Source organism: Haliotis rubra, unplaced genomic scaffold, assembly GCF_003918875.1.
Source record: "Haliotis rubra isolate DU_JTF1 unplaced genomic scaffold, ASM391887v1 Scf794, whole genome shotgun sequence".
Lineage (NCBI taxonomy): Eukaryota > Metazoa > Mollusca > Gastropoda > Lepetellida > Haliotidae > Haliotis > Haliotis rubra.
In genome coordinates this window covers 124,807-138,516 of record NW_025767517.1, presented here as the reverse complement: position 1 = coordinate 138,516, position 13,710 = coordinate 124,807, and the positions used below count along the sequence as shown (strand labels likewise).

The 13,710-nt window shown below is 40.8% G+C and overlaps 1 protein-coding gene across 1 annotated transcript in view; it reads left to right on the top strand.

Annotated features, from left to right (window-relative positions):
• Positions 1–13,710, top strand: part of LOC124261278 (excitatory amino acid transporter 1-like) — a 98,109-nt gene that overhangs the window by 54,642 nt on the left and 29,757 nt on the right. The window contains exons 2-3 of the mRNA XM_046695588.1: positions 5,939–5,981; positions 12,242–12,386. Of these exons, the coding sequence (XP_046551544.1) occupies positions 5,939–5,981; positions 12,242–12,386 (188 nt within the window). The remainder of the gene's footprint in view (positions 1–5,938; positions 5,982–12,241; positions 12,387–13,710) is intronic.

The following is a 13,710-nucleotide window of genomic DNA, read 5'->3' as shown; positions in this document are numbered from 1 at the left end:
TGTAGAACAACAACACCTGCAGAACATATTTGTTGTCCTGCTGAGACACTTACCATTTGCTTTAAAAGGAAAGTTGAGATGAAAAGTCGAAGAATGGAACACCGCGATTATAGCTTCAAACAATGAAGCATCCATGCTTAAAACCAAATTATTTTTTAGAAGAATTATCCCCCCATGTTTATTTCGCTATCATGCATCACAAACGCACAACGCAACCTGGGGTGGGGTGGGGGGTGGTGGTTGTGGAGTAAGGTATCTGCGTTCAGAAAGGTTTGCAATAATGATACGCTGTATTGTTGATATGATGAAGTCGGTACTGAGCAAACAATTTGTAACACCGTTAATCAAGACTAAAATGCATGCAATAAACTCTCAACTGTGAATTACTACAAGGTAAAAGGATCCACAATTCAATGAACATAGTAGCAATGACAGTATCGTGGGTTCCAATTCCTGAATCATCTTACTCCCTGGAGTAGAATTCGTCTCCAGTAAATTAACTGGTTGTGGCTTTAAGAACTTTCAAACACTCAGTCACTCAAGCCTGGATACTATGCTCGGTCTGCCGGCACCATAACCGCCGTAGTTCATTCCACAATATTGATAACCGCCAAGCGTGAGTAAAATGTCAGTGAAATGCTGATCAAAGCGGTGTTAATCCAAACTTGCTCCCTCCCTGACAGGAGATAGGCGATCGTATGTTAACCGCGGCCCTCAAAATGCTAGTGCCGGCCATTGCGGAACCCCGAACTCTTAAATATATCGACAGACAGACTGAATCGGACCTTGGAAGACCCACACTTCATTTTGTTACCATTATCGCCTTCACTTGTTTAATTCACTAAAACCCCCCTTTCCGCTCGGCGACTAAATTACCCAGTCGATCGCTCTCACGATCTGGTATCGGTGGCAGAGCTCGATAGTTCGGGGCCTGACAGACAGGGGGCGCTGTAGCTTTGGCTCGCGGGATCTCATGAGTTCTCATCGATTCTCGCGAAGTGTCGTATCCTGAGAAAGGGTCGACACCGCGCAATCTCTGATCTGTGGGCAAACGGATCATTACACAAGGGTTTATACGACTCTGCACTGCCGATATTGATGGTTCGGTTTGATAGACCCAATGAAAAAATGTCGCTCCTTGATCTAAGCTAAACATACCACATTCTTAATTTATCTTATGGTAGTAATATATATTTACGATAACTACATTAGATATTGCAATTTTCATATTTATATATAGCATTTTTGTTTCCTCGGATACCGCAGGCAGTTTATGGAATCAACGTCTGATGTCTCTGTGACTGAGGCTCTCCCTGACACGACGACTTTCTCATTGTGTTTATTTTCCACATATATTCTTGATTTATTGGAATACCCCTCGTGAAGTGACAGTGTATTAAGACATTCTCCAGCATATGTATACCGTTCTGAAAAAAGTGATGTACATTGTATTCCTATGTTCGCAAGAACTGTCTCTGACGCCTGTAGGCGATACCACACGCTATGGATATAGAGCATCATGGAAATGATATATTGGAGATGATTTTAAGATCATTGTTTCGACCAATTAGTTCATATGAAAGTCTTTAAAAACATTATTGTGTTTCTAAACTCGATTGTGATACAAATGAAAGTGGATTCCTCATTACAGAAGGATACATATGTGATAAAATTGAACCACCTAGACAAAGGATTTTGTGACACGTTGAAATCGAATTTTAAAAGTTTAAATAATTCATATTTTGTAAATGTCAAATGTATACTAAAAAAAACACTGGGTTACATTTGTTTCTTAAACACGAATCCTTCCAGGTAATACAGTGACGTGAACAGCCAGTGAACCCTACACTAAATGGTACTTAACATAACTCAGGTTATTGATAACTAAAAGGGTAGGTGCAGGTCTTAATTATACAAATATGGCAGTGTTGTGTCGAGACCTTCACAGCGACCACTCGTAGATAATAGCCCGACTCGACAGAACGCGGAGAACGTTTCTATTGACTAAACAATTACTCCAAGAACAGTTGACATTGCCGTGTTAATGTAACCAAATATTTGACTAGTGTTTGTGATGTTTATTCTGTGAATCAGTAAACCATTATGACATCATGATCAATAAGACATACTCTTGAATAAATACCTCGAGCCTGATGAGTATCAGAGCAGTACCGGTAAGCATTTTCATCACTGATCACGAGAAGCAATAGGGTCGATGTTCTTAATTTAGTTCACTTTGGATTTAGTCATAAAATCTGTACTATGTGGGACAAGCACTCTTCAAGAATAACTTATAAGCGTTTTACGCGTTTGTTATTTTCTTGTTAAACATGGGCAAGAAGTGGCATGTGTGTTTAAGCAAAACGTTCAACTGTTAAAGACCTAGACGACTTGCTGAGATCAACACTGAATGAAAGTCATCAGCGTCAACATACTCAACATTGGTCCTGATTTGACTGCAAAGGAGACGCTGGTTCAATCCAGCATTACACCCATTGCTCCTTAGATCCAACTTCGGTGTGTGTGTGACAAGAGACGTACAGCTCATCCGGTGTCAACATAAGGACGTCAGTAACTGAGCGTTTTCAAAAACAGTAGATATGTTTTGAATATGCATGTATTGATATTTTTAGCTTTATAAAAAAGAATAGTTTCGGTTTGCATTTCTGCCATATATTAGAACTACATTTGGGGAGTAAGTGAACCGAGTTGGTCGCAGCTTTGAGTGTGACAGTGGGGTGAAGGCGAAAACGAGTCGCAGCTCTTGTACACGTACTCTTTTGAGAAAAGCCTGGATCCAGGCATGGTGCTGCTATGCCAACGATAACAACCATAATTCAATGTCCTGATTGTCGGATCCTGACACAAGGAAGGAAATATACTCTGCGCAGAGAATCATCCACGTGACCCGGAAACCCGTGCTCGTTTGCCGTAATCGCATAGGCAAAAGTTAATGACAATTATGAAATTGAAAACCCGTTCACCAAAATTTATGCTCAGATGCAGTTGACCATAGAACGATTTGTGTGTAGTTTATGTACGGTCACATGTGTGGAAAGATCATCAGATGCTATCAGGTGCTATTTGTACGTCATCACCCCTCGATGACGTGGTTGTTCTTGATATCAGCCATTGGTTTACCTGGTCTATACTATCTCTGGTCCTTAATACTGTTCAGGTTGTCATGATGAGCGTGTACGATGTGTTCTTGTTTACATCAATCATTGTACATGCTAAAACAACTATTGTAACTCAGTAAACTGCAAAGGAGGGGATGTGAATGGATCACCGACAATCTCAACCCTTCTATACATAGATAAACGGCTATATTTTAAGTTATTCCAATTACAATGCCTCGGGTGACATATGGGGTTATTTAAGTAGCATTCTGTTGAATCAAATAATGGATTTGTCCAATAACATCGCTCGAAGTGATATATGGGGTTACTTAAGTAGTATAAGCCACGTAACAGGTCCATTCAATAACACCGTCCTATTCTGAGTTAATATGTAACATTGTTCAGTGTATAGGTGTACAACATAGCATCACTTGAAGCGAAGTGTACAGTTACAAGTTTTCACTTGTTTTCTAACAAGTTACACATTTTTTATATAACAACCTAGCCATACTACTAGTTACTTAAGTAAAACCATCTTACGACATTTTGAAGTAACACCTTGTTCATGTCAGATAATGGAAGTAACATATTGCAGTTTTGAAATTATAACTCCTTATTACATTTCGAGTGTTGAAAGTAACAACTTCTTGTGACATATTGTGTCATTGAGATAACGCCTTGTTAGAACATGTTGAGTTATTGAGATAACACTTAAGAGAACAACTAAATGTCGAGTCATTAATTACCACCTTATTACCTGTCGAGGTATTGAGGTAATACCTTCTTAGGACATGTTGAGTTATTGAGATAACACCTTCTTAGGACATGTTGAGTTATTGAGATAACTCCTTCTTAGGACATGTTGAGTTATTGAGATAACACCTTCTTAGGATATGTCGACTTGTTGAGTTAAACATGCTATTATTGAGTTATAAGTAACACCTTCTTTATGTCGAGGTATTGACGTTACACCTTCTTTGGACATGTCGGGTTATTGAGATAACACCTTCTTAGGACATGTTGAGCTATTCATGAAACACCTTCTTTGGACATGTCGCGTCATTGAGATAACGTGTTCTTAAAACATGCTATTATTGAGTTATTGAAGTAACACCTTCTTTATGTCGAGGTATTGACGTTACACCTTCTTTGGACATGTCGGGTTATTGAGATAACACCTTCTTAGGACATATTGAGCTATTCATGAAACACCTTCTTTGGACATGTCGCGTCATTGAGATAACGTGTTCTTAAAACATGCTATTATTGAGTTATTGAAGTAACACCTTCTTTATGTCGAGGTATTGACGTTACACCTTCTTTGGACATGTCGGGTTATTGAGATAACACCTTCTTAGGACATATTGAGCTATTCATGAAACACCTTCTTTGGACATGTCGCGTCATTGAGATAACGTGTTCTTAAAACATGCTATTATTGAGTTATTGAAGTAACACCTTCTTTATGTCGAGGTATTGACGTTACACCTTCTTAGGACATGTCGGGTTATTGAGATAACACCTTCTTAGGACATATTGAGTTATCGGGGTAACGCCTTCTTATATGTCGACCTATTGAAGTAACACCTTCTTATATGTTGAGTTATTGAGGTAACACCTTCTTACTTGTCGAGTTTTTGAAGTAACGTGAGGAAATTCCTTTGTCTTGTGTGTAGCGAGGTAGAAGAAATACGTCAGACAATCTTCATACTGAAGCAGCGGCTTACCAACTTATCATTGTCCTTCAAGAACGGTGCACCGTCGGCGAGTGATCAGTCTGGGCAAATTTGGACAACGGGTCTGCAGGAGACGTCAGCTGTTTGAGCTGTGTGCATGTCCCGTAATGATTACAAGGGATAGAGACAAAAGTCCCATCGTTCACGCTATACAGCAATAAGAGGATTATACACCGTGGTTCCGAGCACGCTAGCAATCCCCTAGTCCTACTTATACACAGCATGTAATTGATTTTGAATTAGATAGGGTTTATGTCCACTCTGTGCAATTATGTATTCTGTTCGGTATTCTGTGCTGGAAATGGCATTTGGAGGGTGTTATCACAACTTTCTCGTTGTCACTTATTGTCCATGGAAATAAACTTTAGTCGTCGACTTTGGAAACTTACTACAGTGCACGAAATCGTTTGTTCATGCGCAGATAAAGAACTCGTTTGACCACGTGCGGTAGTTCCTTGACCTCAAATGGCCCTTCAATCATCTTAAGTGTCTATAAATTGAATTCAGTCCCGTGTATCATTGTGTAAGCTGTTATGAAAGAAGGCATTCATTGAACGTGCCCAAGATGACTGAACCATGTAGAAACGGCAAGGCAAATGTAAATCGGTGTCCTATGTAGAGGTTTTGGCATGATAATACGTACACAATTCTGGGACATTTTGCGTGTTCTGCCTAAATCTATCACTCATTATTAAATCGAGGCACTAAATATCCGTGTCGATATTTAAGTTGTTTTTCTTGATTTATCCAAACATGAACTGGATATAAAAATGTCAGGGCACTCATGCATATCGGATTCCAGTATATCTTTGTATGTTGTTCCGTTTTGCATTATGATGATGCTGGCATAGGGTTGTGTGGGTTTGGTTGTGTTTTCACATAATTTGTTATGATGACAATGGCGGTGACGATCGCTGATAAGAGTAATAATACTAACTTTCGTAATGACGATAATGATTGCATTTGGTCTTATAGTTTATGAAAGCTGTCATATAATTTGGAGATGACATTAGCAGCAGCTTAGCTTGTTTCTTGTTACTCGTTTTACGTGACATCATAATGACAATATTCTTTTCCTTGCAGGAATCTTTTCCCGGATAACCTGATCACCGCCTGCTATAATGCGGTATGTATACATACATTTCAGTGTCATCCTAATGGTGCATGTAATCGATTGTAGTATGGGGCCGAACCAGAATGGGTACCCTTTAAGAGACACCTATACGTTCACCTAAGTGATGTTTACGGAACATGGCTGAAATCAGCATTAACCAAATGTGAGGTGAGGTGAAATTGGGTTTAACGTCCTGCTTGAGAATATTTCGCTCATATGACGACGTGCATGCGTGTGTTTGTGTATGTGCGGCTGCTTGTACTAGCCCAGACTGAAGCTGGTTTTATAGTGCTATGCCACTGAGATACCATGACGCAGTGAAGTATGAATACCCCACTCAGACACATTATACTGACTCCGAGCCGACAAGTCCTTGTTGTACCCATTAATGCCGAGCGCCGGGCAGGAACAACAAATAACATATTTTAACGTCTTTTGGTATGACGCGGTCAGGGATCGAACCCGCGACCTTCCGCTCTCCGGGCGGACGCTCTAACCACTCGGGCCAACGTTGGGCCAACGTCGGAATGCTATCTGGGAACTTTTCAACGAAGCTACACAGAGTGATAGTGTAGAAAACTCGTGGGAGATGTTTGCCTTTTAAAGGGAAACAGTATACTTTTGCGTTTCAGTGACCTTTCCAATACTGATTGATATATAATCTGATGTGATACTTTTAGTTATTAGTTGACGCATGTACCGCCGGACCATTAGTTATTAATATGAATCTAAATATGGACATTTTCTGTCGTTTTATTTATTAAAATTGTTATCAGTCATAAACTGATATATGCATGCCTGCCACATTGTAGATAATTCTTTCCCAGGCAATTAGTGTTCATGGAAAAAGCTGCAATATCTATTTAGACCTGTGAGAAACCAGATTTGAATAGGTTTTCAAAAAGTTATGATAGTTGTAAGAGACGACTGACGGGATCGGGTTTATGATCAGTGATTGTTTGATGCATGTCATCGTATACCAGTTATGTAAACCATTGCTTTTGGTGATACTCGACGTATTGTTTGGTCCAGATCCGTTTATATAGAGACTGCTTTCATGTTGATGGAATATTGCCGTGTGCTGTGTTAAAGAATAAACAAAATAGCGGTTTACATATATGCAGGTCGATGTGTGTTCTTGTTTGAGCCAAATTAACCACTAGGCTAAGCCGCCGGAACTTGCCCGGAACACCTGCTGTGAAAACTGAATTTGACGCATTTCTGTTCGACAATCAGGCTTTACAATAACGGCGGATGGACGATGAAGAATTGAGTACTTTACGTTCTGTTCCCCTCTCTTTCTCAGTCTGTCTGTCTGTCTCTTCGTCAGCCCCCACCCCCTCTCTTTCACACACGCACGCACGCACACACACACACACACACACGCGTGCGTTCTCTTGCTCTTAATTTCGTTCTCTTTCCTCGTATTTGCTGTCTGGCTTAACCCCTGGTTTTAAGATTGCTATTAGTCTAACAATATCGCCAGAAAGGTATATTCCTTTAAGGTCAAAACGCTTGGCATGCAGTGATGCCTAAGACATAATCCTTGACTTCCGGTCAAGTGTCGTCCTGGAGGAAGGACCAGGGGCTCATTACAGATATTATAGATGCCCACTGCTGCTGACGTCGCACGAGACCAGGAACGTCATGCTATCTGGCGACATTATTCCTTCAGATTCTTGAAAACATTGGACATTGATTTCGTTATGGCACTGCTCCGGTACAAAGGTGGTTCTGGGTATGATCATATTCTCGTGAATATCTGACATGAGACATGAACTCGAATCATAATAGTCGGAATCTTATTAAGCACTGTATTGAAAAAAGTCTTATGAATATGGAAAGGTTGTGGTGGCGTAGATAAATATGACCAGTCCCAAACCTAGAACCATTCCAAACAAAACCGTTTGCACATAGAACTTAACATTTCCTTTGAAATAAGGAAAACAAATCTTTGCTAAAAGTAAACAAAAGCATGAACATAGAGATTTTTTCTGGATTACATCTTCTTTTTATTCTCATAAAAAAAAGAAAAAAAAAAGAAGAAGATGTAATCCAGAAAAAAATCTCTATGTTCATCAAATATCATCTTCTAAAATGCCAATCAGGCATCTAAACAAAAGCAGTAAATCATTTCTTTGTGAAGTAAAACATCATCAGTGCATCGAAATGTCTGTATCAGGACTGGTACAAGATTTTGATATCCCCAACAATAAAAATATTATTATATAAGTAAACAACAAGAAAATGTTGATTTAAATATGCAACAAGGTTATCAAACATCGTTCTGTTCAGACAATGATTTTTGCAGCCACGCAACATATCCACCACTTTGTATCAAAAGCTGTCCATCTGTTTCCAACACGCATATGATGCCGTTAGATTTCCAGGGAACAAGAGAACTTGCGACTACAGTGTTTCTGCCCCATTAACCTACATGCTTCATCAGTACAAATGTCTCACAACACCTGATGTAGTCATAAACAGGAACTCAATACTCATAAAACGGTACTGATAGCCACGAGTATCTGCTCCGTACGGCAATGGATAATTAGTTCTGAAAATAGGATGGCGGAATCGCAGAGCCTTGAGAAATTCAAGCTGCACTCCCGCATAGTAAACGTGGATGTTTCTAACCATTATGCATTCTACGATCTTACATAATGGCCATACTACCAGGAAGCAAGTCATAAGGAAGTACATCGGTGACTTATTGAGAATTTGGACTTCCTGCTTCGATGAAGTCTGAAACGTGAGTTGCATAAGGTGGTCAGCGCGACCTGTCCAAACAGAACTGGTCAGCTTCAGAACCTGGTTGTGTATCATACAATCTGAGTATTCAGAGTTGGAAACATTAATTACGACCGTTGTCAACATCAGTCAATGCCAAACGTGTGAATACACATTAATGTCTTTCTCACCGAGCCTGTATTAATATTATTTTATGACTCTTGACTTACTACTGCTACTGGGGATAGTATGTATTGAGTATTTAACTTCCCAAGAATATTTTTCTATACCTTTTGAAATAAAGTCATAGGAGTGTAGTTCAATAAAATGTATTGTACTTCGAAAGATTTGTTTTCAATTACATGATATCGTCCACTGTTGTTTTTTTTCTGTTTGAGTCACAATTATTTGTAAACTGCCACAATAGAATGTGAGCTCCGCTGTCTCTAACCAACATTCATTCCATGGACAGCAGACACAGGAACATTAATAAAAGTGGTTTGATGCATTTCTGTTCTGCAACACCTTGTTTGGTGATACACAGCCGTATGAAATTAAGATGCGCTTATATACTCATGCCAATAATGGTTGTCACCCCCTTCAATTTTTTAATTGGAGAGGGGTGGGGGGTGGGGTGTGAGGTGTGGGGGTTGGGGTGGGGTGGGGAGGGGGTGACAACCATTATTGGCATGAGTATATTTTTAACATGAGGGGAAAGAATATTCATCAAGTCAGATATCGACATTCTAGTGAATAAGCGCGCAAGCAATAGGCAAGATATCCAAACAAAGGGCAGGGCACTGCAGTGTTGCTGCAAGCAATGTGGTGGGGCATTTCGTCGGCATGCATTGCAATCTCAGTTACGACCGACAAATCTCCGGTTTTTCTGTTAACGTAATGCCAGCATGTGGTACTGGGTGAACTCAGGCTGTCGACATACATAGCGTGATGTGAGTGAGTTGGATTTAACACCACTTTCACAAGTATTTCAGTTATATAACGGTGTGCCAGCTCTTGTGTGAGTGAGTGAGTTGGATTTAACACCACTTTCACAAGTATTTCAGTTATATAACTGTGTGCCAGCTCATGTGTGAGTGAGTGAGTTGGATTTTACACCACTTTCACAAGTAGTTCAGCTATATAACAGTGTGCCCGCTTCATGTGCTAGTGAGTGAGTTGGATTTTACAACACTTTCACAAGTAGTTCAGTTATATAACTGTGTGCCAGCTTCATGTGTGAGTGAGTGAGTTGGAATTAACACCACTTTCACAAGTATTTCAGTTATATAACGGTGTGCCAGCTTGATGTGTGAGTGAGTGAGTTGGATTTAACACCACTTACACAAGTATTTCAGATTTATAACGGTGTGCCAGTTTCATGTGCTAGTGAGTGAGTTGGATTTAACACCACTTTTAGTATTTAAGTTATATAACGGTGTGCCAGCTTGATTACGGAGTGAGTGAGTGAGATGAATACTGGCACCTACACGGTGAAAGACTGAGTGTATGAGTGAGTGTATATAACGGTGTACCAGCTCATGTGTGAGTGAGTGAGTTGGATTTAACACCACTTTCACAAGTAGTTCAGTTATTAAACAGTGTGCCAGCTTCATGTGGGAGTGAGTGAATTGGATTTTACACCACTTACACAAGTATTTCAGTTATATTACGGTGTGCCAGTTTCATGTGCTAGTGAGTCAGTTGGATTTAACACCAATTTCACAAGTATTTCAGTTATATAACGGTGTGCCAGCTTCATGTGCTAGTGTGTGAGTTGGATTTAACACCACTTTCACAAGTATTTCAGTTATATAACGGTGTGCCAGCTTCATGTGCTAGTGAGTGAGTTGGATTTAACACCACTTTCACAAGTATTTCAGTTATATAACGGTGTGCCAGCTTGATGTGCTAGTGAGTGAGTTGGATTTAACACCACTTTCACAAGTATTTTAGTTATATAACGGTGTGCCAGCTTGATGTGTGAGTAAGTTGGATTTAACACCACTTTCACAAGTATTTTAGTTATATAACGGTGTGCCAGATTGATTACGGAGCGAGTTGAATACTGGTGCCTACACGGTGAAAGACTGAGTGTGTGAGTTTTGTCTAACGCCGCTTTGAACTGTATTTCATTTAAATCACAGTGTGTCAGCTTGATGTGGCAGTGAGAGAGAGTGAGTTGGATTTAACTCCGTTTAAAACAGTATTTCAGTTCTAACACGGTGTCAGTTTAGGAGTGAGTGAGTTGACTTTAAGGCCCCTTCGAACAGTACTTCATATATATCCGGGCGTGTCAGGTTGACGTGGAAGTAATGCCAGAGGCAATGGAACCAATGCGACAGTGAGTGAGTTTGGTTTTACGCCGCTTTTGGTAATATTCCGGCAATATGAATGCTGGGAACACCAGAAATGGGCTTCACACACTGTACAGATGCGGGGAATCGAACCTCCATCTTCAGGGTGACGAGCGACAGTGCTACAGATGACTTAACCCCATCGCTCTGATTGTGTTTTTTTCAGGTTTATCAACACCGTGGGTTTCGCCTCAGACCTGAACCACTTCGGGTTTGCTGTCACGCCAAGCCGACACCCTGTACAACTTACCTTCGATTAATCCAGTGTCATCCCTATTCTACACTCACGATCTATTACAATTTATTTTACAAATCTCAAATCGTCATTGACTATCGCTTGCTCACCCTAAAAATCCACCCATCAACTCGTAGTTTATCAGCAGTGTCATTATTTCACCATCCCCTCTAAAAGATACGGAACAAAATTCTACTGACGTCTGCGTTATTTGAAATGACTGATGGTAGTTCGAATTCGAAATAATCCAATTCGATTATGACCGATAGTTTTATTCATCATGATTAGCACTGCCCCCAAAATGGCAATCTTTCGAAATTCATCAATTGTGATTTCTCTTTTAGGAGACTCCCAAACTGTCAAATAATAGGTGTCTTCAGTCGGGTCTTGGTAGGTCGGGTCTTTGTTCAACATGAACACAACCCGGTTGTGTAAATCGAAATCTGTACGTACAGACGTGTAAACTGTTGGCTGGAACTCTAGTGATAAGATGTGACTACATGTACCCTGGGTAAGATCTGTGGCCTTGTTGAGTGCGTGTCATCATGGGACCTCGCTCATAATATCAATCACTAGTCTGATCCAGAACTGTGCATTACACGCCGCCGTCACAGAGTTCTAATACGCCTCTTTCAAAACCATCAATGAGTGAGTGAGTTTGGTTTTACGCCGCACTCAGCAATATTCAAGCCATATGGCGGCTATCTGTAAATAATCGGATCCGGACCAGACAATCCAGTGAACAACAGAAAGGACATCGATCTACGCAATTGGGATACGATGACATGTGTCAACCAAGTCAGCGAGCCTGACCACCCGATCCCGTTAGTCGCCTCTTACGACAAGCATGGGTTACTGGCGATCAATTCTATCCCGGATCTTCTCGGGTGAATGATCAATGAATATAAGTCTATGATTTTGCAGTATTTGTTATGTTCTCTGTGTCTTTTCAGTATCGGACCAAAGAGGTGGAGGTTCCCATCGAGAAGAAGATCATCAGCATTAACGTCACCAACATCACAGCGACAACGGAGGCATCGACGGCGTACAACGTAGTAACGGGGATCTCTGCTGCTTTGAACGGTACAAACGTAACTGGTAATGTCTCAATTTGATTAAATTCCAGTAGGATCCCTTAGCAAGGTAGGATTTAGTTATAGCTGGCGCCAGACAGTGCCCATAGTTCTCCCAGAGCTTCTAGCCTAGACTATATATATCACACAGCTTCCCAGCTCACAATGCATATCACATGTAGACATTTGCACAAACGCACGTACTGGCATAACAACTATATATGAGGACTGGTACCACTGGGCAGAAGCAGGAGGTGCTGAAAGGACATCAATGTCAAATCTGACTCTGTACCTTTAGTCTGTGCATGTGGCGATTTAACTTTGGTCAGGGAAGTGGTGTGTGTGATTGGAAGTGGAGGATCAGTAAACTCATACAAACTAACCTAAGTACACAAACCGACAACCAGGGGTTAGCTCAGTGGTGAATGTGATCGCCCGACGCGCCAAATGCCTGGGTTTCATTCCACCTTTGTTACAATGTATGATTCTCATGTTTGGTGGTCCTCTTTGCGATGATGTTGAACATTATTCATAGCAGCAGATAATCATATTCACTAGTACTCACTCACTACTAAATGTTTTTAGATGTACTTTACGTTACAAGTTATATGATACACAAACACTCTGTATGTCCAAATGTCAGTACGAAGCTGATACGAAGTTAATAGATAGTTTAGACAAAATGCCGAATATAAACACGACATTACCTCCTCATTCAAACTTCACTAAATCAATATATCGTTTGTGTCGACATTAATGACCAACAGACCAACAGACCACGGGACCAGATTATTGTCGACCAAGAGACATCTAGACTGGATTAATCTACAGACTCCCCACCCGATTAGTCGACCAAAAGACCACCAAATCCGTTAAGTCGACCCACAGATGACTTGTACTAAGTAGTTGACTAACAGAACCCGGACCTGGTTTGTCGACAAAAAGACCTCGACGCAAATAGTCAACCAACAGATCCCGACCAATAGTCCAATTACAGACCCCGACCAAATTAGTCCACCAAGAAACAACGACACAAACAGTCAACCAACAGACTCCGACCAATTAGTCCACTTACAGACCCCGACCAAATTAGTCCACCAAGAAACCCCGACCTAATTAGTCAACCAACAGACCCCGACCAAATATTCCACTTACACACCCCGACCAAATTAGTCCACCAACAAACCCCGACCTAATTAGTCAACCAACAGATCCCGACCAATAGTCCACTTACAGACCCCGACCAAATTAGTCCACCAACAAGCCCCGACCTAATTAGTCAACCAACAGACCCCGACCAAAAGTCCACTTACAGACCCCGACCAAATTAGTCCACCAAGAAGCCCCGA